This window comes from Chiloscyllium punctatum, chromosome 10 (assembly GCF_047496795.1).
Source record: "Chiloscyllium punctatum isolate Juve2018m chromosome 10, sChiPun1.3, whole genome shotgun sequence".
Taxonomy (NCBI): domain Eukaryota; kingdom Metazoa; phylum Chordata; class Chondrichthyes; order Orectolobiformes; family Hemiscylliidae; genus Chiloscyllium; species Chiloscyllium punctatum.
In genome coordinates this window covers 10,909,299-10,936,050 of record NC_092748.1, presented here as the reverse complement: position 1 = coordinate 10,936,050, position 26,752 = coordinate 10,909,299, and the positions used below count along the sequence as shown (strand labels likewise).

Here is a 26,752-nt window from a genome sequence, read left to right as displayed (position 1 = left end):
ATTTCCCCTTCCCCCACCTCACCCCAGCTCCAGCCTTCCAGCTCAACACCACCCTCATGACCTGTCCCACCTGTCTATCTTCCTTTCCACCTATCTACTCCACCCTCCTCTCTGACCTGTCACCTTCATCCCCACCCCCACCTCCCTCTCATTTATCTCTCCATTGCCGACACCCTGCCTCTATTCCTGATGAAGGGCTTTTGCCCGAAACGTCAATTTTCCTGCTCCTTGGATGTTGCCTGACCTGTTGCGCTTTTTCAGCACCACTCTAATCTAACATCCATTATTAGCTCACTGAGTTCCACAACTACCTTGACCATACTCACTACCAACCAATCAACTTCTTGGAAGGACACAATTCCTCCTCTGTACTCCTGAAAGGTCTATGTCATGCCTCAACTGAAGATTTCTCTCGACAGCCTCCAAACAAGTCTCACCCCTTTCAGCTCTCTCCAAGAACTACCCAGAGTTCCCTTTCCATTTTCAAGAGATCATTCTCTTGAATTTCTTCCTTTCAACATCCTTAAAATGGACTAGTCCCTCTGTGACACCCTGGTCTAAGCCCAAATCACTCCCTTGCAAGCAGAGGATGCAACACATGCAGTTATTTTCTCAACTTTTTTTTTAAAAAACACTATCCTCCTCTCCAAATCCAGTGATTTACTTGCATTCCTTTCAATTTAGTATGCTGTATTCACACATCATGATAGTGTCTTCTCCACTGAGCAAACTAAACAGTATGAACAGTTGTTTTGAGAATACCTTCATCCTGTCCACAAGTATGGCATAAGCTTCTGATTTCCTGCCACTTTACTTCTTCTCTCCATTCCATTCCCAATCTGTCCTCAACCTCATACATTTTTCTAATGAAATTCAATATCAGTTCACAGCTCTGCACCCCAACTTCCAAATCAGCACTTTACGACCTTCTGGACTCAACATTAAGTTTGACCATTTCAGATCATAAGCACGGCTACATTTTCACCTCCTCCAAACATCAGGAATTAGCAACGATTCTGTTATTCCTATTTAAACCTTCTTTGGTCACATCTTTCTTTTCATTACTTGTTACATAAACACTAGCCCATTTTGTCTGTTGTTTCTATTGTCAATTGATCATAGTAAATTATTCAGACAGCATCTGTTGAGATAGAAACAGAACTAATATTCCTGTTGATGATCACTTGATTCATTAATTCCATTAATTGCCCAGGTATGTTTTGTAAAGAAAAAGCAGGAAAAATCCAACCTGGCCAATTACTACCCAATCAGTCTACTCTCAATCAGCAGTAAAGTGATTGTACTGTTAATGATGCTTTCTATCAAGCAGCACTTGCTATCAATAAACACCTCACTTATGTGTAGCCTGGGTTCTGCCAGGGCCACTATTCTCATGATCTCATTCAAATATGGATAAAAGAGTTGAATTGTAAAGTTGAGGTGAGAGTTGGCATCAAGATCACATATAATTGAGTGAGGCATCAAGGAGCCTAGCACAACTGGAGCCAATGGGAATCAGAAGGAAAACTCTCCACCAGTTGGAGTAGGAACTGAAATATCGGAAAATGGGCTGTGGTTATTGGAATTCATTCATCTCAGCTCCAGGCTATCGCTGCTGGAGCTCCTCAGGGCAGTGTTCTAGACCCAATCATCTTCAGTTGCTTCATCAATGACTCTTCCTCCATCATAAGGTCATTGGAAATGTTCGCCAAGGATTGTATGATGTTCAGCACCGTTTACTGATCCTCAGAGAATGAAGTAGTCAATGTCCAAACGCAACAAGACCTCGACAATATCCAGGCTTTGGCTCACAACTGGCAAGTAACATTCACTTCACACAAATGCCAGGCAATGACCATTTCCAATTAGAAACAATCTAACCACTGTCCATGACATTCAACAGCATTGCCATCACACTGAACTCCCCTCCCCTCCATCAAAATCCTGGGGGTTACCATTGACCAGAAACTGAACTGGACTAACCATACAAGTACACAGTGTCTAAAACAAAGGTCAGAGGTAATAAATACCATGGTAAACAACTCACATCATGACTCCTCAAAGCCTTTCCACCCTTAACCTAATCTAAAATCTACAAGGCACAAGTCAGAAGAGTGATGGAATACTCTCAAGTTGCTTGTATGAATGCAGTTCCTACAACACCCAAGAAGCCTGAAAGCATCCAGGACACAGCAGACTACTTGAATGGCACCACACCCATAAATACTCACTTCCTCCACCAGTGATGTTCAGTAGCAGCGGTATGTGCCAGCTACAAGATGCACTGCAGAAATTAACCAAGAATCCTTAGACTGCACTTTATAACCCATGACTATTACTAGCTGGAAAGGAAAGGGCAGCAGATACATGCGAACACCAACTGCTGCAAGTTCCCTTCCAAGTCCAGACATCGCCATTCCTTGTGTCATTGGGATAAAATCCTGGAATTCCTCCCCCTCCCAAAAGGCATTGTGGATCTACAAACAGCACATGCAGGGTAACTAGGGATGGGGAACAAGTGCTGGCCTAGCCGTGGATATCCATATCCCATGAAAGAATAAAAAAGTACTCAGCTGGTCTCACAGAATCTGTCCCATGAGTCACAAGTGAATAAAAAAAATTTGCGCTTCACAGACACTGCCAGATCTCAGTTTTCCCATCACTACTTGTCTTGGTTTCCAGCATAGACAATATTTTGCTTTCTTTTGTCAGTAAAGCACAGATTGTTACAATTGTGCTGCATGTGGGAACTTGCTGCATGAAATTACTTGCTGTGTAATATAGTGACAATATATTTCAAAAGCAACTCATTGTCTGTAAAGTGCTACTAGGTATCGTGAGGTCTATAATGGAGCTATTTAAATTAAGCTTTTCTTGCAGAATTAAACTTGTAATGTGTTTTGTGGATACAGGCTCTATAACATGACAACTTGCAAAGTTGCTGCAGTCATAAGATGTAAAGGATCTAGGCCATTCAGCCCATCAAGTCTTCTTCCGTTCAATGAGTGATCTGATAATCCTCAACTCCACTTTCCTACATTTCCCCCATGACTCTTGATTTACTAACAGATTAAAAGGCTACCTTGCATATTCTTAAGAAGCAACCTTGACAACCATCTGCAGTAGAATTCCATAGATACACTACCCTCCAAGAAGAAATTCCTTCTCTGTCTTAAAATGTGTGATTTCTTATTATGACTCTCCCACAAAGGGAAATAACCTTTCTACTTTTATTCTGTCAAGTTCCTGAAGAATCTTATGCATGTTTTAATAAGGTCTCCTCTCATTCTTCGTAATTCCAATGAGTACAGGCCCAATGTATTCAACCAAGTCAGCCAAGAAAATTCCTTCAGGTCTGATATCAGTCTAGCGAAGGTTCTCTAGACGGTCTTCAATACCAGATTATCTTTTTTTACCTAAGGGGCCAAAACTATTTGTTGTATTCAAGCTGTGGTCTGATTGGTGTCTTGTGCAGTTTTAGCAAGACCTTTTACGTTTATACTTCACTCCGTTTGAAATAAAGGTCAACATTCCATTTGCTTTTCCTAATAGCAACTGACCAAGAATGCTAGCTTTTCACGATTCATGGATGAAGGCTCACAAATTCCTCTGTAATTATGTCATTTAAATAATATTCAGCTTCTCTATCCTTCCTGCCAAACTCCGTAACGTTACATTTTCCCACATTATATTCCATCTGTCAAGGTTTTGCATACTCACTCAACTTACCTATATCCCACTGCAGATTATTTATATCATCCTCATCCCTCAGCTATTTTTGTATCATCCACAAACTTCCCACATCCAGGTCATTAATATACAGATAGTAAATAATTATGGTGTCAGTACTGATCCATGTGACATTCCACTAGTTACAGATTACCATCCAGAAAGTGCTTCCCTTAACCCAACTCTGTTTTATATTAGTTAGCCAATTTCCATCTATGCTAATACACACCCTCCAGTTCCATGGAGTCTTATTAGCCTAATACATGATACCTTATCAAACACCTTCTGAAAATCCAAATATATTAAATCCACTGTTTTCCATTTGTTTACACTGTTTGTTACTTCCTCAAAAGAACTCTAGTAAACGTCAGGCATGATTTCTTCATCATGAAGCCACACTGACTCTGCTTGATCAGACTGTGAACTTCAAAAATACTATTAATTTCTTTATAACAGACTCTAACGTTTTCCCCAATACCAGACATTAAGCTATCTGGTCTACAGTTACTTTTTTTTTGTTTCCCTCCCTTTTGGAATAAAGGTGTTACATTGGCAGTTTTCCAATCCTCCTGGGCTTTTCAGGTCACTAGCGCTTCATTCACTATCTCAGAAATTACTGGAAAAGCACAGCATCTAGCAGCATCTGTGGAGAGAAATCAAGAGTTAATGCTTTGGATTGAGTGACCCATTCTGAGGTTAGGTCACTCAACCCAAAATATCAACTCTTGATTCTTCTTCACTAATGCTGCCAGATTTGCTGAGCTTTTCCAGTAGCACAGTGGTTAGCACTGCTGCCTCTCAGCACCAAGGTCCTGGGTTTGATCCCTGCCTTGGGCAATTATCTGTGTGGATTTTGCACGTTTTCCCTGTGTCTGTGTGGGTTTCCTCTGGATGCTCTGGTTTCCTCCCACAAGCCAAAGATGTGCAGGTTAGGTGAATCAGCTATGCTAAATTGTCCATAGCATTAGGTGCATTAGTCAGGGGTCAACGTAGGGGAATGGGTCTGGGTGGGTTACTCTTCGGAGGGTCGGTGTGGACTTGTTGGGCTAAAGGGCCTGTTTCCACGTTGTAGGGAATCTAACATAAAAATCTGTTTTTGTTTCTGATTTGCAACATCTGCAGTTGTTCTGATTTTTATATCCGCTGTCGTTGCAGCTCCCTCCTCCAAGGGGGGGGGGACTTATGAATCTTTAACCCAATTAGCTTCCCCAGCACTTTGTCCTCCAGTAATAGGTGCTGCATTTATTTTCACTCCACCTTTTGCCCCTTGATTACTTAGCAACTTTGGCCTCTTTAGCCACAGCGCTCAATTTAAAGTGGAGTTTGTGATCTTACTTATGGCAAACAAGAGTGATTATAAATGTGCTGGCAGTCATGAGGATTTAGCCTTGGGTCACTCTCACCCCTCTTGAAGGTCTAAGACTGGCCTGGCCAGGAGAGGGATGGCCTATTCATAATCCCTGTGGGTCAGCCGTGTCTGTAGTCAAACCCAAGGCCTTGCCTATCTCTCATGAGCTATTTAAGTGGATCCATCCCCCCCCGCAGGACAGCGGCCGCCACCAATGCGCGGTCCCGGGGACTTCCCCTCCCCACCCCCCCAAACTTACGCTTGTACTCGGCCATCAGCCGTTTCAGCGCTGTCCCTGCCATCGCCGCGACCGTTGACGACGTCAAGCAAGAAGGGGCAAGGACGGAGGACCGATTACAGCGACGCACCGCCTCTACTTCCGGTCGGGCGATGGGATTGGGGAGGGGGGAGGGAGTTCAGCGACGCACCGCCGACCCCTTCCGCCCCGCCCCCTCCTTTACTGAGGGACGCGGCAAAAATGGCGCTGTTGTCCCCTGGCCTGTGTCTGCTCCTTGGCATGGCGGCACTCGCTGGCGGCCAATTCTACGGGCACGGGGGAGCATTCAGCCCCGGGCAGACCGGCGGCAACGGAGCTTCGGTGGCTCAACAACGCAGGTAACGGACTGGCAGTAATAATCTCAGCAGGGGGCACTCATAACGGAGGGGATTAGTAATAATGGCGGGGAATGACAACAATACCCAATGGGGTGAGTAATAATGGCGGGAAAGGACCATGTCGCCCAGTGGGGTGAGTAATAATGGCGGGAAAGGACCATGTCGCCCAGTGGGGTGAGTAATAATGGCGGGAAAGGACCATGTCGCCCAGTGGGGTGAGTAATAATGGCGGGAAAGGACCATGTCGCCCAGTGGGGTGAGTAATAATGGCGGGAAAGGACCATGTCGCCCAGTGGGGTGAGTAATAATGGCGGGAAAGGACCATGTCGCCCAGTGGGGTGAGTAATAATGGCGGGAAAGGACCATGTCGCCCAGTGGGGTGAGTAATAATGGCGGGAAAGGACCATGTCGCCCAGTGGGGTGAGTAATAATGGCGGGAAAGGACCATGTCGCCCAGTGGGGTGAGTAATAATGGCGGGAAAGGACCATGTCGCCCAGTGGGGTGAGTAATAATGGCGGGAAAGGACCATGTCGCCCAGTGGGGTGAGTAATAATGGCGGGAAAGGACCATGTCGCCCAGTGGGGTGAGTAATAATGGCGGGAAAGGACCATGTCGCCCAGTGGGGTGAGTAATAATGGCGGGAAAGGACCATGTCGCCCAGTGGGGTGAGTAATAATGGCGGGAAAGGACCATGTCGCCCAGTGGGGTGAGTAATAATGGCGGGAAAGGACGATGACACTCAATGGGGCTAGTGATAATGGTGGGAAAGGACAAAATAGTACTCCACATGGACACTATTAATGTTGGAGAGAGACAGTAACACTTAACAAGGAGCAATAAGATAATAGTTCACAGGTAATTTTCTTTTCACGAATGTGGCGCATGGGTTTTGCTGGCTGGACGAGCACTAATTGCCTGTATCCAGCTGCCTTTTGCAAATCGACGCATGATACTGTTAGCGAGTGAATTCCAGGAGTTTGAAGGAACAGTGACATTCCATAGGCAGTAATAACAGTGGGAAGGGACAATAATATTCTACAGCAGAGTGGTGTGGTGGGATGAGTTTGGTGTTGACAGTATTTCGGGGCAAGTGCAATAGTGTGGGAAGGCAAGGGCAATGGTGAGGATTGGGGTAGTTTGGACGAGTGGTGGTATAATTGCAGAATGGTGGACTTGTGTGGCGTTTGGAGGAGTATGGAGGTACCGGTGGGGAAGTGATAGTAGCACAGTTGGTGAGGATGGTGTGTACATGTGTGTTGTCATGAGAATTCATGGGTCTTTATTCAATGTTGAGAACTTCAAGGGATGCACTTGCCTGTCTGTGCACCACTCTGCTGCCACCTTTTTCCAATTAGTTTGTGGGATATGGAGGTCGCTGGCTGGGCCAGAATTATTGCTCATCCCTAGTTGCCCTTGAGAAGGTAATGGTGAGCTGCCACCTTGAACTGCTGCAGGTAACCTGTGGAAGTTCAAAAAAATCAAAAACCATAGTACATTTTCTCCTGAAAAGAATAAATGCTGGAGATCACAGCGGGTCAGGCAGCATCCGTGGAGAGTCTTCATCAGAGCTGAAGTGAAGTGTGAAGGGAGAGCATTTGAGGATTCTGTCCTGTTGGTGAGAGATGGATAACCAAATATAGTGGTGTGTGGGAAATTGTATGGTGAATGACTACTGTATGGGGCTATTCTGTGTGTTCTGTAGGATAGTTCTCCCAGTTTATGGTTAGTAATAAAAATGACAAGGAGCACCAAAATGCTAGGAGGGATATAATCTAAAGAAAATGAGGTCGATTCAGCTCAATTGTATAAGTGTTTTGCCTATTTATATCAGACCTCGTTTATGGTGACAAGTATTTATAATTAACTTTAACTATCTTTACCTTGTCACACCGCAGTTGCAGCTCCTGGAGGTGGTGCAGTACCATCACTACTAACGAGATGGTGAAATTAAACACACGCAACCTATTCTGTTCCACCATTTTCATCTCATTCACCCCACCCTTACCCACTCATTTTCTGATACTGGAGAAATATAATCGATTACAATGCACTTTGTGACTCTTAATAACAAAAGATATTAAATATTGTGTTTCATAGAAATATTCTTTGTCCTTTTAGATATTTATTATATGATGTGAATCCACCAGAGGGATTTAATCTTCGTCGAGATGTCTATCTCCGTATGGCTGGATTAATGGACACCCTGCTGAAGAGTGAAGACTGGGTGCTGGTCCTTCCTCCCTGGGGGCATCTCTATCATTGGCAGAGCAAAGGTCTTAAACAAGTTCGCATTCCTTGGTCTGCATTTTTTGACGTGCCAAGCTTAAACAAGAACATTCCTGTCATTGAACATGAGCAATTTATTGCAGGTACCTTGTACTATAATCTGCCTTAGGACATTCTGATTACTCTGAACATGCTATGTATGGGACAAATGTAAAAGATGAACAGGAAGAATAATCTTTCTTGAATGAAAAAATCCAAATAAGTTTGAGTCTATTTTAATGTTCTATTCGGCATACAGTTCTATTCTTGACATATTTAGGTCCTTTAAGTTCTTAAATAATGACATTATATGTATCACAGTGCCTGTAATGTAAGAATGGCAGTATTCATTTTAATTCAACGGTCTTTTTATATCCTGTCTACCACTCTGCTGTTCCCTTTTAATTCAGTCTAATTTTATTGCATGCTTGCATATTTTTAACCTGATTGCTTAGTCTATATACGTGTTTGATTTAGGCTATATTGCAAGTCAGACTTTGAACTATGACTGTTTTTGGAATGAAAATACCATATCTCTCATAAACTGAAGTGCAGTCAAAATTGTGATACACTGAATCAGCTCGACTGGGAAATGTTAAAACTCTTGGCTAAAGTGGAGGAGTTACAATGCTAGTCTGGCAATCAAAGATCGAGTTTAAGTGCTATGAGGGCAGATTATAAAATAGAATTCCAAAAACTAGGCAAATCACTGGAGAAAAGGGAAAAGAGGAATTTGTATAAAAACAAATCCAGCAGTTCGTTCATTCAGGAATGCCTGGTCTCTGCTCTGACTTAGGTCTAAGCACATTACATGTTGTTCCTTATTGATGTTCTATGATGTCACTCAACTCGCAAGAATGACCACCTCATGCCAACTATGGCTCTTAATTATAGCCTTGCTGGAAAACAAATTCAGAGAGTGGTACACACCATCAAAGGAGGCCAGTTATCCCTTGTGCCTGTGCCAATTCTTTGAAAGAGCTATCCAATTAGGCCCACTCTGTGCTTTTTCCCCATAGATCAGAAAATTTATCATTGTCCATATATATGACATTAAACCTTTTGAAAGTTCCTATTATAGCTACTTCCATCTACCCTTTCAAGCACAGTATGACGACTAGTGTTTGACTTGGTTGTTCCATTTATACTGAATATGCTTTCAAACGGAAACTAGATAAATACATGAGAGAAATTGTTTAGAAAGGTATTCTGAGAGGCTGAGATGAGATGATCGAGTTGGAAGAGATTTGTACAAAGTATAAACACCAGCATAAATTAATGGACTATTTATGTGCTCTGTATTATTTGTAATTTAGATATCAACCATTTAAAAAGGCTAGCTAACGGGAAAAATATTAACTCAAGCATCACCTTAGGACTACTGCTTCTTGGGTCATGGCTCCATTCTCCAAACCACAACCCCGACAATCCTTGATTCCATGAAATCATAGAATACTACAGCAGCAAAGAGAGTCATTAAGCCTATTATATCTGTGGCAGTTCCTGGAAAAGGGTAGCATACTGATCTCTCAAACCTATTCTTGCCCCAGTTGCCGTGAAATTTTATTTCTTTTCAAGCACTGATCCAATTATCTTTTGAGAGGTGCTATTGATTTTGTTGTCACTGACTTTCACAGTGCATTTAAACTTGAATGATGCAATGTTTGTTCAGTTCTTCTCTGTTTACAATTTCTCTCTCTCTCTCTCTCTCTCTCTCACTCACTCAGAGTCCGGTGGCCCCTTCATCCAGCAAATCTATGTTCTGCAGGGATATGCAGAAGGCTGGACAGAAGGGCACTGGGAGGAAAAGGTAGATGAGCGACTTTGTATTGAGGATCTTCCCTACAGGAATGACGAGCAGGGATTTTACAGGTATTTTCAGACTTGTTTAATTCATATGGAAACCCAATAGAGTGCACAATCTTCTTCCTTTTTTGTTGTTAAATGAGGCAGAAATCTGATGTTACGTTGCAGCCTTGGAGTCCATCATATTTGTGTGACACAGCTTACAGAATTATAAAGCATTAAGCCTATTGTGCCTTTTCCAACTTTGAACAGGAAGGAAGTCCAACATGGGTGATAAGCACAGTTATTGAATTAACTGTGAAGAACAGATTAAGCTAATCAGTGGCAATTGCATTGTCTCACTGTTGGTAGGTGAGGTTTTGCTCAAAAATGAGATTTTTGTATACTGAACACCAGATCTTGCAGGTTTATTGTGTATTACACATGCCATGATACATAAACATATGAAAAGGTAATACTTGTAAACCAGGTCCAAGACTGGTATTTGAGGATCAGAATGCCTTATAGGTATAATCGCTTATCTTGCAGTCTCAATTTTTATATATATCTCTTTCACATTTTACTTGATAATCTACAAGGGAACCTACCAGGGGAAAGCCATAGTGCCCAGGTCTCTGCACTGAGTTGACTCTGGCACAGAAGGGAAGGGGTGAGAACAGAAAAACGCGAGTGGTAGGAGAATTAATAGTTAGAGGAATGGACAGGAGATTCTGTGGCTGTAGAATCCAGGACTCACGTAAGGTATTTTGCCTCCCAGGTGCCAGGGTCCTGGATATCTCTGATCGATTCTACAAGATTCTGACGAGGGAGGGTAAGCAGCCTGAAGCCGTGGTGTTCATTTGCGCCAATGACATGATTAGGAAAAGGGATGTGGATCCAAAAAGTTAGGTTGGAAGCTAAAAAGCAGGATAAGCAAAGTAGTAATCTCAGGATTACTACAGGTGCCACGTGCTAGTGAGGTGAGGAACAGGGAGCAAGTGGCTACAGGGCTGGTGCAGATACGTAGATCATTGGGGGTACCTTCTGACGAAGGTGGGACTTGGACATGGGCTGCACTTAAACTGGAGGGGCACCAATGTCCTGGACAGGAGATTTATGAGAGCACTGGGAGGGTTTAAATTAGTTGGCAGGGGGATGGGAACCAGAGCTGCAGATCAGGGGACAGGGTAATTGTTGAACGGGCAGAAATAGAATGCAGAGAGTCTGTCAGGAAGGATACACAGTTGATAGGGCAAAGGGATGGGTTAAAGTGTGTCTGTTTCAATGCAAGGAGTGTCAGGAATAAGAGTGATGAACTTACAGCATGGATCTGTACTTGAAACTACGATGTTGTGACCATAATGGAGACTCATCACAGGGACAGGAACGGTTGCTGGATGTTCCAAGGTTCAGATCTTTTAAAAATAACAGGATAGGAGGGAAGAGGGTAAAAGAGGAGGGGGACTAGCATTATTAATTAGAGAGTGCAGAAAAGGTGGTTGTTGAGGAGGGTTTGGCTACTGAGTCAGTATGGGTGGAAGGCGGTAACAGGAAAGGAGCAGTCACTTTATTGGGTGTTTTCCAGAGATTCTCCCCCAATAGCAGCAGAAAGATGCAAGAACAGATTGGACAGTAGATCTTGGAAACGTGCAGATGTAACAGAGTTGTTGTCATAGATGACTTCAACTTCCCCAGTATTGACTGGATCCCCCTTAGTGCAGATAGTCTGGATGGGGCTGATTTTGTCAGGTGAATCAGGAATTCTTCCTGGACACAATATGTAGATAGGCCGACTATGGGAGTGGCCATAGTGGATTTGGTGCTAGGCAACGGGCCAGGCCAGGTGTCAGGTCTCTTGGTGGGAGAGCATTTCGGTGATAGTGACCACAACTGCTTCACCTTTACTATAGCCCTGGAGAGGGATAGAAACAGCCAGAATAGGAAGGTTTTTAATTGGGGGAGGGGAAATTATAGTGCTATTAGATAGGAGCTCTGGTGTATAAATTAGGAACAATTGTTCTACAGGGAACACACAACAGAAATGTAGAGGCTGTTTAAGGAGCACTTGTTGCAAGTATTGGATAACTTTGTCCCACTGAGACAGACAAGGAGTGGTAAGGTGAAGGAGCCCTGGATGACAAGAGAAGAGCTTCTCGTCAGGAGGAACAAGGAAGCTTGCTTCAGGTTGAGGAAGCAAGGATCTGGCACATCTTTAGAGGATTGCAGGGTAGCTAGGAAAGAACTCAAAAATGGACTGAGGAGAGGTAGGAGGGGGCACGAAAAAGCCTTGACAGGAAGGATTAGGGAAAATCCAAAGGCGTTCTACACATATGTGAGGAATAAGAGAATGATCAGAGAGAGAGTAGGGCTGATCAGGGATAGTGAGGGTAACTTGTGCCTGGAGTCTGAAGAGGTAGGGGAGGCCCTAATTGAGTTTATTGCTTCAGTACTCAGTAGAGAGAGAGGGATCTTGTTGATAGTAAGAACACTGTGGACCAGGTTAATAAACTTGAACAGATCAGTATTAAGAAAGTGGATGTGCTGGAAATTCTGAGAAGCATCAAGGTAAGTCTCCAGGGCTGAACCAGATAAATCCAAGGTTACAATGGCAAGTGAGGAATGAGATTGCTGCGCCTCTGGTAATGATCTTTGCATCCTCGCTCTCCATGAGAGTAGTTCCAGATGATTGAAGAGAGGCTAATGTTGTTCCTCTGTTCAAGAAAGGAATTGGGCAAACCCCTGGGAATTACAGATCAGTCAGTCTTACATTCATCACAAGCAAAGTACTGGAAAGGATTCTGAGAGATGGGATTTATGACAGTTTGGAACAGCATAGTTTGATTAAAGATATTCAGCATGGCTTTGTGAGGGGCAGGTCATGCCTCACAAGCCTTATTGAGTCCTTTGAGGATGTGGCGAGATAAGTTGATGGTCGAGCAGTGGATGTTGTGTATATGGATTTCAGTAAGGCCTTTGATAAGGTTCCCCACGGTAGACTCATCAGAAAGTTAGGAGGTATGGGAAGTCGGGAAATTTGGCTGTCTGGATATGGAATTGGATGGCCGAAAGAAGACATGGTAGTGGATAGAAAGTATTCTGCCTGGAGGTCAGTGACCAGTAGTGTCCCACAGGGATCTGTTCTTGGGCCTCTGCTCTTTTTAGTTTTTATAAATGACTTAGAAGAAAAAATGGAAGGGTGGGTCAGTAAGTTTGCTGATGATACAAAGGTTGGTGGTGTTGTAGATAGTGTTTTGGGCTGTTGCAGACTACAACAGGTATTGATGGAATGCTGAGCTGAGAAGTGGCAGATGAATTTCTCCTTGGATAAATGTGAAGTGATTCATTTTGGAAGGTCGAATTTGAATGCTGAATACAAGCTTAAAGACAGGATTTTGGCAGTGTGGAGGAACAGCAGAATTTTGGGGTCCACATACATAGATCTCTCAAAGTTGGCACCCAAGTTGATAGGGTTGTTAAGAAGGCGTTTGGTGTTTTGGCTTTCATTAACAGGGGGATTGAGTTAAGAGCCGTGAGGTTTTGCTGTAGCTCTACAAAATGCTGGTTAGACCACAATTGGAATATTGTGACCAGTTCTGGTCACCTCATATAGGAAGGATGTAGATGTTTTAGCGAGGGTGCAGAGGAGATGAACCAGGATGCTGCCTGGATTGGAGGGCTTGTCTTGTGAAGAGAGGTTGAGTGAGCTCGGGCTTTTCACACTGGAGAGAAGAAGGAAGAGAGGTGACTTGATAGAGGTGTACAAGGTAATGAGAGGCATAGATAGAATAGATAGGCAGAGACTTTTCCCCAGGGCAGAAATGGCTGTCACAAGGGGTCATAATTTTACGATGATTGGAGGAAGGTATAGGGGAGATATCAGAGGTAGGTTCTTTACACAGAGGGTGGTGGGCATGTGGAATGCCCTGCCAGCGGTGGTAGTAGAGTCAGGACATTTAAGTGACTGCTGGACAAGCACATGGATGGCAGCAAATTGAAGGGTGTGTAGGTTACGTTGATCTTAGATTTTAAAAAATTGCTTGGCACAACAACATGGGCCGAAGGGCCTGTCCTGTTCTATGTTCTAAAAAGAAATCAATAGCAATGTAATGTTAGCAGTCTTCAGGGCAGTCTGAGTAATCCTAATTTTTTCACTGCCTGGGCAGTTCTGCAGAAATGTCTGTTGTAGCTCAGCCCTGTCCTGAGATGGGTGAAAGGTGCGAAGACATTTCTGGAAGCAGAATGATGCTTTTAAAACAGGGGAAAAGCTTCACACAACTGTGAAAGGTGATATTGATACTCCTTTCCCAGTTTGAGTGCAGTGAATGTAACCATTATCTGGCTTTAGATGGTTTTGTGGATTCCTGCTTTCAGATGCTGAGAAATCCATGCAGAAAATCTGATATTGCAACTTAATGTATAAATTCTTCTGTCATGATCGCTGGTCCAGGTGAAGTTATTACAGAGAACTTCATAAATGTCTTTTGGAACTGGCTGAGAATTTAAGTATAAATTTGTAACTTAAAATCTGCGACACTTGCTTATTCTTTTGTTGATTCATAGTAACATGCAACACAGTCCTGTGCTGTTACTTTACAAACTGTTGGAGATGGGGGAGCACAAGCAACGAGTTTATCAAAGTATGCAACATTTACTATGTATCACTGATTTACTCCTATCCAGATTTGTTTTATGCATAATGTAACGTTTAAGTTCATAGTGTCTTGAAGTGCATTACAGCCATTGAAATACATTTGAAGTTTTTAGTATTGGAGTTGTGACAGCCCACTTACAGTAAGATATAACAAGTATTATTATGATGACCCTTTCCTTGTATGTGCCTAGATAGACATAGGGGGTTAACTGAACAACTAGCTTGATTCAGTTCAGGAGCATTGTTATTGATGCCTATAAAAAGCAGGAAGCATAGTGCTGCTTGCTGCACTGTGTGTGTTGCTGGGTTAAAAGGGAGTTGGGTGAAAACAGGGAATATCAAGGATAAGTGGTAATGAATTTTAATTTCAGGCCTAAATCTTCAAGACAAGTTAGTTTTTTTTAATCTAGTAACTAAAAGCTGCTCTGTCTGGGTGTAGTTTTAGCCACATTTCTGAAGTAGGAGTCAGCTGAATCACTCTCAGGCACAGGTGGTTAACTGAACAACTAGTTTGATCCAGTTCAGGAGCGTTGTTTTTGGGGCCTATTAAAAAGGAGGGAGCCGCAGTACTGCTTGGCTAAACGAGTGCGCTTTGGATTTGGGTTAAAAACAGGGAGTAGGTAAAGCTGAAAATTTGAGTGTGCTGCTCAGTTTCAGTCTGCGCACTTAAGAAAGTGACACAGTCCCAACAGAAACAGCCAATTGGTAAATGATACCAGCAGAGTATTTTCTTCATTTTTAAAGCATAATATATCAGCTTCAAAAAAAGGGAGGGACTATTGATTGTAATAAGAGTTTGAAATGAAGGAAGACCCGAGCTTAACTAAATTCTCTGAAAGGGGGTAACTCGCTTAATCTAGAGAGAAGTCACGATGGGAGACCTCAGACCCATGGTGTGCTCCCCTTTGTGCAGTGTGGGTGATGAGGGACACTTCTGGTGCCTCTGAAGACTATGTGTGCGAGAGGTCTGTCCAGCTGAAACTACTGGCTAACCACTTTTCAGAGGTGCAGCTGTTGGTGGTGCATCCGCGATGCTGAGAATGTCACATTTAGGAGGGCATTCACACTGCAGGTGAGGACTACATGGGCAGAAAGGGAATGGTAAAAGCAATAGGCTCAGGGAGGAAGTGCACAAGTCATCTGTAATTATCCCCCTTCTCAAGCAAATATACCATTTTGGATACAGTCGAGGGGGATGGTCTCTCAGGAGAAGGCAGCAGCATTCGGGTTCATGGCACCACGGGTGACTCTGCTACACGGAAAGGGGAGGAAAATGAATGGCAGTGATTATGGGATTCAATTGTAAGGGGTACAGACAGGCAATTCTGTGGCTGCAGGTGTGAATCCTGTTGCCTCCTTGGTGCCAAGGTCAGGGATGACACACAGTGGCTGCAGGACATTCTGGAACCAGTGGGGGGGTACCAATGGTATAGGTGAACAAGAGGATGAGGACCTGAAAACTGAATATAGCAAGTTAGAGAATGAATTAAAGTGGAAGACCTCAAATGTAGTAATCTCTGGATTATTCCCATTGCCATGTGCTAGTGACAGCAGGAATAAGATTAGATGAATTAGGGGAAAGTGAGGACTGCAGATGCTGGAGATCAGACTCGAGAGTGTGGTGCTGAAAAGGCACAGCAGGTCAAAGAAAAGGACGAGATCAATAAGGAATAAAAGTTTTTAATTGGTGGAAGGTAGATTTCACAAAACTGTGAAGTGATTTGGCTGAGGTGGACTGGACAGGGCACTACAGGATAAATCTGTGTGAAAACAGTGGGAGGCAATAAAATGTGAGGCCACTGGGGCACAAAGCAGGCATGTCTTGATCAAAAATAAGAATGTTATTGCCAAATGTAGACTCTCACAGTTGTCTAGAAAAATATAGGGGAAGATTAAACAGAAAAAGAAAGCTCTCAGTATTACAAAACTTTTACTCAACACTGCGGATAACCTAGAGGAGAATAGAAAATACGAGATCAGGTTTCAAAAAAAAAGAGGAAATCAACAAAAGGGCATGAAAAAATATTAGCAAACAAGATAAAGGAAAACCCAAAAATGTTTTATCGGTATATAAAGAACTAAAGAATAGTTAAGGAAAAAGTGGGACTTATCAGAGATGAAGAAGGGAACTTGTGTGAAGGTGCAGAGGATATAGGAAGAATCTTAAATGAATGGTTTTGTCTCTGTATTCACAAAGGAAAGGGATGATGTAGATAAAGTAATCCAAGAACAGCAAAGTGAAATACTGAACAAAATAAATCTTAACGAGGGGGGAAATGGTAGAAGAGTTGAAATTCTTGTAAGTGGGTAAATTGCCAGGGCCGAATGGATTGTTCCCTAGGATGTTGAAGGAGGTCAGGGATGAAATAGCAGATGCCCTGAGGATTGTTTTCCAAACTTGACTATATACAAGTGAGGTGACTAGAGAAATGCAAACATGGTTCTGTTCTTTAAAAAGGACACAAAGGAAATGCTGAACAATTGTTAGCCCTTTAGTCTTTCTTCAGTGCTGGGCAAATTGATTCTAACAATCTCAAGAGATCAGATAAACTGTCACTTAGAAAGGCATTGACTAGTCTGGGATTGTCAGCATGACTTTGCGAAGGGAAGGTCATGCCTTACACATGTGATTGAATTATTTGAGGAAGTGACAGGAGGATGGATGAGGGTAGCGCAGTAAATATTGTCTACATGGATTTGACAAGGTCCCATGTGGCAGACTGGTCAAAAAAGTAAAAGCCCATGGCGTACAGAGCCATGTGCTGAATTGGATCCGAAGGACAGAGATGAAGAGGAATTGCTTTTCCCAGAGAGTAGTGAAAATATGGAATTGTCTACCCAAGGAAGCAGTGGAAACAAAAAAAATACTGCAGATGCTGGAATCCAAAGTAGAAAGGTAGGAGGCAGGAGGAATACCGCAAGCCAAGCAGCATCAGGAGGTGAAGAAGTCGACGTTTCGGCTGTAACCCTCCTTCAGGGCTGGGGGGTGGATGTGGATGAGGATCTGAAACCTGAATACAGGCTGAGAGAATTCGTCGTCGGGAACAACCACTTAATACATGCTCTTATTAACTTAGGTGGCAATAGAATGGCTTCTTAATGCAAATAACATGACAAAATGGCTTCTAGGCTGCAAACTGACAATTCTGCTTAAAGCTGCATAAAATGGCTTTTAACCCTGCTAAAGCTGCGTAATTAACGAACCATAGTCTGCCTCAACAAAGATTAGCAAACAATGCTTCTTTTACAGCATAGAAATGACTAGATAAGACATTACTGGCCGTCCTAACTAACCTTCAAGTCCAGGTACAGAGACTTGGTTTTGTGCGCCAAGAGTGGCTTAAGGGTTGGAAAACAAAGTTGGTTCCCAGGAAATATCAGTGGGCTGAGTTGCTGTCAATAAAGCTATTTTGTTAATTGATTGGTAATTGTCTGAATGTACTATATGATTATGGCTTGTACCTTTCTTAAAGAAAAGTATAAAAATGTCTGTTTTTAAGCCATGTGAGCAGCTCCTCTGAGGAACACCGAAGTGTTTAACCTCTGTTTCTGGACAATCTGTGCTCGGCCATACGAGAAATAACGTGTGAAGTCTTAAAGGACCAGACTGATTGCAAGTGTTTATTGACCGATCATGGAACAGAGAGACCACCTCCCCCATCCTCCCTGGGTCCAGATCTTCATGGAGGGAGCTGCAGATAAAGTCGTGTCAGAAAGGGAATGGTCGGGGGGGATTAAAATAGTCTGGTCGGCCATCTTTGGCCTCCTCCATTGCCAAGACAAACCACAGCTCCTAATGGAGGAACAACACCTCATCTTCTGCCTGGGCACCCTACAGCCCAGAGGACTCAACATTGAGTCCTCCAATTTCAAATAACTTCCCACTCTATCGCTCGACTCCCTTCCCAGCCCCTCCCCCTCCCTTCCACTGCTCCCTGCCACCAACCGGATTAATTCCTCCCATTGACCAACCAGGTCGTACCCTCTACCTGCCTTCACCTATCCCCACTTCACCACCCTTCCCCTGCTTCCCCCTTTATCTGCAGCTTCGTCCACACCCACTCCCAGTCTTGAAGAAAGGTTACAACCGAAACATTGACTTATGAACCTCCTGATGCTGCTTGGCTTGCTATGTTCTTCCAGGATGCAGTAGAAGCAGCTTCATTAAATATATTCAAGACACAGTTGGCTGGGTTTTTTCATGGTAGGGGAATTAAGGATTATGGGGACAATGCAGGTAGGAAGAGCTGAGGTGATGGATAGATCAACCATGATGGGGGAGCAGGCCCGATGGGCCAAATGGCCTACTTCTGCTTCTATTACCATGAAAACTATGAAAATTGCCTTGGTAACAGGAAACAAAGGATGCTGATTGGTTGGTAGCTGCCCTTGCAAATGGAAAGCTGTTTCAAATGTTTTGCATAACATCGAGTTAGATCCCTGCTGTTGTTTTATACATTGATGATTTCCACTTGAACTAGGGGATACAATTGGGAAACTTGCAATGTAATGGACAGTGTAGAGAATAGCTGTAAGCTCCAAAATGAAGTAGAAATTTTGGTGAAGTAGATAGAAAAGTGGCAGATGGAGTTCAACTCTGACAAGTGTGAGGTAATGTATTTAGGGAGGTCAAACAGTAAAAGGGAATAAATGGGAATATATATATATATATATATAGGACTATAAAACACATGTTGGATGCTCTCCTTCATTGGTAGATGTTTAGAATTCAAACGTAGGAATGTGATAATGAAACTGTGTAAGAAATTGGTGAGGCTACAACTGGAGTACGTAGAACATAACAGCGCAGTATAGGCCCTTTGGCCCTCGATGTTGCGCCGACCTGTGGAACCAATCTGAAGGGCATCTAACCTGCACTATTCCATTTTCATTCATATGTCTATCCAATGGCCATTTAGATGCCCATAAAGTTGGCAAGTCTACTACAGTTACAGGCAGGCCATTCCATGCCCCTACTACACTGAGTAAAGGAACTACCTCTGACATCTGTCTTCGATCTATCACCCCTCAATTTAAACCTATATCCCTTCGTGATAGCCATCACCATCCAAGGAAAAAGGCTTTCACTATCCACCCTATCTAACCGTCTAATTATCTTGTATGTGTCAATTAAGTCACCTCTCAAACTTCTTCTCTAATGAAAACAGCCTCCAATCCCTCGGCCTTTCCTCATAAGACCTTTCCTCCAAATCAGGCAACATCCTACTAAATTTCCTCTGAACCTTTTCCAAACTTCCACATCCTTCCTACAATGCAGTGACCAGAACTGTAAGCAATACTCCAAAGTGCGGTTGCACCAGAGCTTTGTACAGCTACAGCATGACCTCATGGCGATGAAACCCAATCATTCTACCAATAGAAGTTAACACATTGTATGCCTTCTCAGCAACCCTATCAATCTGGGTGGCAATATGGACACAGAGATCTCTCTGCTCATCGACACTACCAAGAACCTTACCATTAGCCCAGTACTCTTTATTCCTGTTGCTCCTTCCAAAGTGAATCCCCTCACACTTATCCACATTAAACTCCATTTGCCACCTCTCAGCTCAGCTCTGCAGCTTATCTGTGTCCTTTGGCACTGTCCACAACTCTACCAACCTTAGTATCATCTGCAAATGTACTAACCCATCTTTCTAAGCCCTTATCCAGGTCATTTATAAAAATGACAACAGCAGTGGTCCCAAAACACATCCCTGCAGTACCCACTGGTAACTGAACTCCAGGATGAACATTTCACATCAATCACCACCCCGTCTTCTTTCAGGTAACCAATTTCTGATCCTAACCACTAAATCACCTTCAACCCCATGCCTCTGTATAGTCTGCAATATCCTACTGTGAGGAACCTTATCAAATGCCTTACTGAAATCCATATACTGCACATCAACCATTTTACCCTCATCCACCTGTTTGGTCACCTACTCAAAGAATTCAATAAGGTTTATGAGGCATGACCTACCCTTCACAAAACTGTGACTATCCCAAATCAACTTATTCCTCTCTAGATGATTATAAATCCTATCTCTCATAACCTTTCCAACACTTTGCCCACAACCGAAATAAGGCTCACTAGTCTGTAAATATGATTTGGAGATACTGGTGTTGGACTGGGGTGTACAAAGTTAAAAATCACGCAACACCAAGTTATAGTCCAACAAGTTTAATTGGAAGCACTAGCTTTCAGAGCACTGCTCCTTCATCAACCATCTGATGAAGGAGCGGTGCTCCCAAAGCTAGTGCTTCCAATTAAACCTGTTTGACTATAACCTGGTGTTGTGTGATTTTTACCTTTGGTCTGTAATTACCAGGGTTGTCTCTACTCCCCTTCTTGAACAAGGAAACAACATTTGCTATCCTGTAGACAATGACGAGATTAAAATCAAAACCAAAGACACTCTTATCTCCTCCCTGGCTTCCAAGAGAATCCAAGCATAAATCCCCTCCGGCCTAGGGGATCTATCTATTTTCACAGTTTACAGAATTGCTAACACCTCCTCCTTATGCATCTCAATCCCATCTATTCTAGTAGCCTGTACCTCAGAATTCTCCTCAACAGCATAGTCTTTTTCCAGTGTGAATACGGATGAAAAACATTGATTTAACGCTTCCCCTATCTCCTTTGACTCCACGCACAATTGCCCACTACTATCCTTGCTTGGCCCTAATCTTACTCTAGTCAATCTCACCTACCTCCAAATCTAGCATCTGGCCAGGTTCATTCCCCAATACCAAATCCAATGTGCCCTTGCACCTTGTTAGCCTATCTACATACTGTGTCAGGAAAGTCTCTGCACACATTGGACAAAACTGAACCATCTAAAGTACTCTAACTATAGTATTCCCATCAATATTTGGAAAGTTAAAGCCCCCCAGAACAACTACCCTGTCACACTTGCTCCTACTGAGAATCATCTTTACTATCCTTTCCTCTCCATCTCTGGCACTATTCGGAGGGTTATAGAAAACTCCCAAAAGGGTGACCTCTCCTTTCCTATTTCTCACCTCAGCCCATACTATCTCAGTAGACGAGTCCTCAAACATCCTTTCTATCACTATAATACTGTCCTTGACTAACAATGCCAGACCACCCCCTCTTTTACTATCTTCCCTGTTCTTACTGAAACATCTAAATTCCAGAACCTGCAATGACCATTCCTATCCATGCTCCAACCCATACTGCAGATTCATCCACCTTACTCTGGATACTCCTGGTGTTAAAGTAGACACACTTCAAACCAACTTCTTGCTTGCTGGTGCTCTCTTGCGATCTTGAAATGTCACTTCTGACCTCACTACTCTCAACCTCCTGTACAATGGCACTACAATTTAGGTTCCCACCCCCCTGCTGAATTAGTTTAAACCCTCCCAAAGAGCATTAGCAAATTTCCCCCCAGGATATTGGTACCCCTCTGGTTCAGGTGAAGACCATCCTGTTTGGAGAGGTCACACATACCCTAGAAAGAATCCCAATTATCCAGGAATCCAAAACCCACCCTCCTGCACCTTCCCTGTAGCCACGTGTTTTCTCTCTCTCTCTCTCTCTCTCTACCTCTCTCTCTCTCTCTCTCTACCTCTCTCTCTCTCTCTCTCTACCTCTCTCTCTCTCTCTCTCTCTACCTCTCTCTCTCGATCTCTCTCAATCTATTCCTTGCTTCGCGAGCACAAGGCAAGGGCAACAAACCTGAGATAACAACTCTTTGTTCTAGCTCTAAACTTCCACCATAGTTCCCTGAACTTCTGCCTTAAATCTCCATCTCTCTTCCTACCTATGGCATTGGTGCCTATGTGGACCACAACTTGGGGCTGCTTCCCTCCCCCTCAAGGGTTCCGAAAACATGATCAGAGACATCATGATCCCTGGCACCTGGGAGGCAACACACCAACCATTAGTGTCTCTTGTTCCCACAGAACCTTCCCCCTAACTATGGAGTCCCTAATGACTAATGCTCTGCTCCTCTTCCCTCTTCCCTTCTGAACAACAAGGACAGACTCTGTGCCAGAGACTTGTGCCCCATTGCTTACCCCTGCCATGACATCCCCCTCAATAGTATCCGAAACAGTATACTTGTTGTTGAGGGGAATGGCCACAGGGGATCCCTGCACTGCCTGCCAGTTCCCTTTCCAACCCCTGACTGTAACCCATCTACCTTCTTGTACCTGAGGTGTGACTACCTCCCTATAATTCCTCTCAATAACCCCCTCTGCCTCCAAATGATCCAGCGTGCATCCAGCTTCAATTCCCTAACGCAGTTTTCGAGGAACTGGAGTTGGGTGCACTTCCCACAGATGCAGTCAGCAGGGACACTAGTGGTGACCCTTACCTCCCACATTCTGCAGAAGGAACATTCAACTGCCTTACCATCCATTCCCACTATTCTAAATTCCCGAGACTGCTGAAAACTAAACAAAACATAAAAACCCGTCACCTTACCAATCTGGTGCACAGAACCATTTACTTTTGGTGAGAGGTGGAGGGTAGGTGGGAGACACTACCTGAGTAGTGTTTCAGGTAAAGCAACTGCCCAAATTTATATAACTTTACTCACCCATGTCCGCTTTTGCTCAGCGTGCGCTCTGCCTATACACGAGGTAAGTTTTTATACTTTAGATTTACCTTCCCATCAGGCCTCTGGTCCTCGCTGTTGCTCCTCCCACTGCAACTGCTGTCGAGAAAATGAAGCTGGAGTATTTGTTTGTAGTTCTGGTCACCACATGACAGGAAGGATGTAATTGCTGTAAAGAAATGAGAGAAGAACTTACTAGAATGTTGCTAGCACTGGAGATTTCTAGCTATGAGGAGAGATTGGGATTGTTTTCCTTGGAACAGAGAAGGCTGAGGGGCAACATACATCATAGAGATATACATCATGGAAACAGACTCTTTGCCCCAACTCTTCCTGACCGACCAGTTATCTCAACCCAATGTTGCCCCATTTGCCAGCACCCAACCCATATCCCTCCAAACCCTTCCTATTCTTATACCCATCCAAATGCCTTTTAAATGTTGTAATTGTATCATGCTCCACCACCTCCCCTAGCAGCTCTTCCATACAATCACCATCCCCTGCATGAAATAGTTGCCCATTGGGTCCCTTTTAAATCTTTCCCATCTCACCTTAACTCTATGTCCTGTATTTTTGGATTCCCTATCATGGGAAAAAGACCTTGACTAATAACCCTATCCATGATTTTTAAAATCTCTATCGGGTCACCCCTCAGCCTCCGATGCTCCAGGGAAAATGTCCCCAGCCTATTCAGCCTCTCCCAATATCTTAAACCCCTATCACCAACCCAGGCAACACCCTTGTAAGTCTTTTCTGCAACCTTTCAAGTTTCACAATATCTGTCCGATAGCAGGGAGACCAGAATTGAATGCAATATTCCAGAAGTGGTCTTACCAATGCAGGAAGTGATGGGTGTCTAGAATTCATTGACCGAGTTGGTGGTGAATGCAGAGGCCCTGAACTCTTCTTTTTTATATATAAAAAAAACGACCTTCCCCTGCCCCATAATAGTCCAAACTGCAGGGCTATGAGGCGTGTGCAGGAAGATGGGATTAGAAAGGGTGCCTGGGTCGGTATGGACCAGATGGGCTGAATGGCCTTCTTCTGTGTTGTATCGTTTCTATTGTTCTAAGGTGCAGTATTTCCAATAAGACATAAAACCCAAGTCCTTGTCTGCTATTAGGTAGATGAGAAAGATCCCACAGCCATATTTTGTGAAGTGCACAGTAGGAGAATTTTGCCTAATGTCCTGCCCAGTGTTCATCTCTCAACTTATATCACTGAAGATTTGGTCAGGGTGACATAGCTGCTTGTGGAAACAAGCATCATATAACTTGCCAATTACAGTTCCGACGTTATGACAGTGACTTTAAAAAGTTCTTCATGAACTGTGAAGTGCTTTGGATTGTTAAGAAAAGGGCTGTAGAAATGCAAGTTTTATTTTTGTCTTTTTAACTGATATATAATGCGAAGCTGGTTATTTTAAACTGACCATGTTGTGGAGGTCAGGATCTGTGAAATCAAAGATAGTAGAGGAATTGGTGTAACCTTAGATTGTGCCACTAACCTCCGTTGCATTTGTTTCCTTTTTGACAGGGGCTGGTTTTGGGGTCATGAGGAGACAAGAGGCCTCGGTGTTGCCTGCGTGTCTGTGCAAGGCTCAGCTTCCATCATGGTGCCAGTTCTTCTGAAAAACACCACTGCACAGTGAGTGAGTGACCAGAACTGAAGGGCTGCAAAATGTATTTGTTTCTATGGGTACAGCCAGCCGTGATAGTCCAGCATGGAACCAAAGACGCAAATAGCAAGGGGATGTGGTACTGCAATCAGAACTAGGCAGCCAAGTACACAGTTAGCAGGTAGGACCTCCAAAGTATCATCTATGGATTACTCCAAGTGTGACGTGCGCATGAATAAGATTGTAAGTCAGATGAACGCGTAGTTAGAGAGTTGGTGCAAGTGGGAGACCTTTTTTGATTTTTGGGACATTGGAACTGGCTGAAGGAGAGATGGGACCTGAACAGAGCCCGAACTGAGATCCTTACAGGACATTTTGCTTGTGCCATTGGCGAGGGTATAAACAAGGGAGGGGGTGCGAGTATCAGGAAATGATATCAGAGAGAAATGCCGTGAGAAGAAGGCGGCACTAGATTAGAGAATGGTTGATAGATGAGGTCAGAGTAAGGGAGAAAATTATAAAGTCTATCAGGGTTACTGCGCTGTCTGTGAATGAAAGGGAGTGTGGTACGTAAGATTGAGTTGCAGGCATGCTAATTGCAGATGTTATTTTCCCATTTAGTTTTTCTTGTGAATTGTCTTTGAGTGCAAGATGAAAAGCTTTGACAAAATGTGTTTTCTTTTCAGCAGTACGCAAATATGATCTAGCTGTACCAGAGACCCCTGTCTGTGTTGAATTTTTTGTTTCAAGGTGTTAAGAAATATGTGGAAGGGTGGGAGCGTTGCAAAGCTGGAGAGAGGGGTTGTCCCAGAATGATCAAGGACTGAACCAATTTAGCTTGACCTAAGGAACAAAAAAGATAACCTTATTATATCGCTCAGCCACTAACTAGTGGGAAAGAAATACAGGAATAAATTTGCCAGAAAATTATCCAATTATAGACTTGGTATAGTAGTAGTGTAAAGGACAGAGGGTGACAGGAGTTCCTGGAGCTTGTTTGGGAGTGTTTTTTTACATGTGTACCAGTATAGTGAGAAAGGAAGCACTGCTAGACCTAGTTGTTGGGAATAAGATGGTCTAGGTCGATCAAATGTCAGTGGGAAACATTCGAGGGAAAGCAATTATTGTATCATAAGTTTTACGGTAACTACAGGAAAGGATAATGAACAATCCAGGATAAGAATAATCCGGTAGGGGTATACCAACTTCAGTGGGGTAAAAATGGATCTTGGTCAAACAAGTTGGAGACAAATGTTTGAAATTGACAGGACCTTCAAAGAGGAGACAGTTCAGGCACCGTTGAGATTCTAGTTCTCTTGCAAGGAAAGGGTAGAACAAACCAGCTCAGAGTACTATGGATGGAAAAAAGAGGTAGAAATTATGATGAAAATTAAAGTGTGCTCAGGTTAAAAAATACAATTGGGAACAAGTCTGAATGTAGAAGGTTATAAAAGTGATGGAAAAGCAAACAAGAGGGAGTAAGAAAAGAGTCAAGATTAGTCTGGTGCTAGAAAAGCACAGCAGGTCAGGCAGCATCCGAGGAGCAGGAAAATCAACGTTTCGGGCAGGAGCCCTTCATCAGGAATGCTTCAGCACCACTCTAATCTTGACACTGATCCCCAGCATCTGCAGTCCTCCCTTTCACCTGGAGTAAGAAAAGACATTGCCAGCATTAGAGAAAATCCTGTGTCTTCTACAGGTTGCAAATAGTAAAAGGGTGAATGGGCCAATTAAGGACCAAAGAGGCGATTTACACATGAAGGCCGAGGGCATGGCTGAACTATTAAATGACTATTGTGCAGCTGTCTTTATCAAAGAAGACAGTGCTACTCCAGTTATCATCACTGGAAGGCTTCAGACTCTGAGGAAGTGGTATTGGATAGACTGTCTGTACTTAAAATAGATACGGCATTGAGACCAGATGAAAATAGTCCAAGGATACCAAGGGAAATGAGAATGGAAATTGCAGAGGCACTAGCAATAATTTTTCTTGCTAGATTAATGGGTAGTTCCTGAGTACTCGAGAATTTCAAATGTTACAACTTGTTCAAAAAAGGGTGTAAGGATGAGCCAAACAATTATGTCCCAGTCAGATTATTTTTAGGGGTTGCAAAACTTCTAAAAAACAAAAATTAATAATAACAAGGACAAA

The 26,752-nt window shown here is 43.3% G+C and overlaps 2 protein-coding genes across 2 annotated transcripts in view; one reads left to right on the top strand and one right to left on the bottom strand.

Moving 5' to 3' along the window:
* The window catches only part of ube2g2 (ubiquitin-conjugating enzyme E2G 2 (UBC7 homolog, yeast)), a 47,718-nt gene extending 42,244 nt beyond the window's left edge, over positions 1 to 5,474 (bottom strand). Inside the window, exon 1 of the mRNA XM_072578514.1 lies at positions 5,337 to 5,474. Within this exon, the coding sequence (XP_072434615.1) occupies positions 5,337 to 5,379 (43 nt within the window). The 5' untranslated portion in view covers positions 5,380 to 5,474. The remainder of the gene's footprint in view (positions 1 to 5,336) is intronic.
* A 53-nt stretch (positions 5,475 to 5,527) lies between these two features.
* The window catches only part of pofut2 (protein O-fucosyltransferase 2), a 31,926-nt gene continuing 10,701 nt past the window's right edge, over positions 5,528 to 26,752 (top strand). The window contains exons 1-4 of the mRNA XM_072578513.1: positions 5,528 to 5,692; positions 7,812 to 8,062; positions 9,686 to 9,830; positions 24,519 to 24,629. Of these exons, the coding sequence (XP_072434614.1) occupies positions 5,556 to 5,692; positions 7,812 to 8,062; positions 9,686 to 9,830; positions 24,519 to 24,629 (644 nt within the window). The 5' untranslated portion in view covers positions 5,528 to 5,555. The remainder of the gene's footprint in view (positions 5,693 to 7,811; positions 8,063 to 9,685; positions 9,831 to 24,518; positions 24,630 to 26,752) is intronic.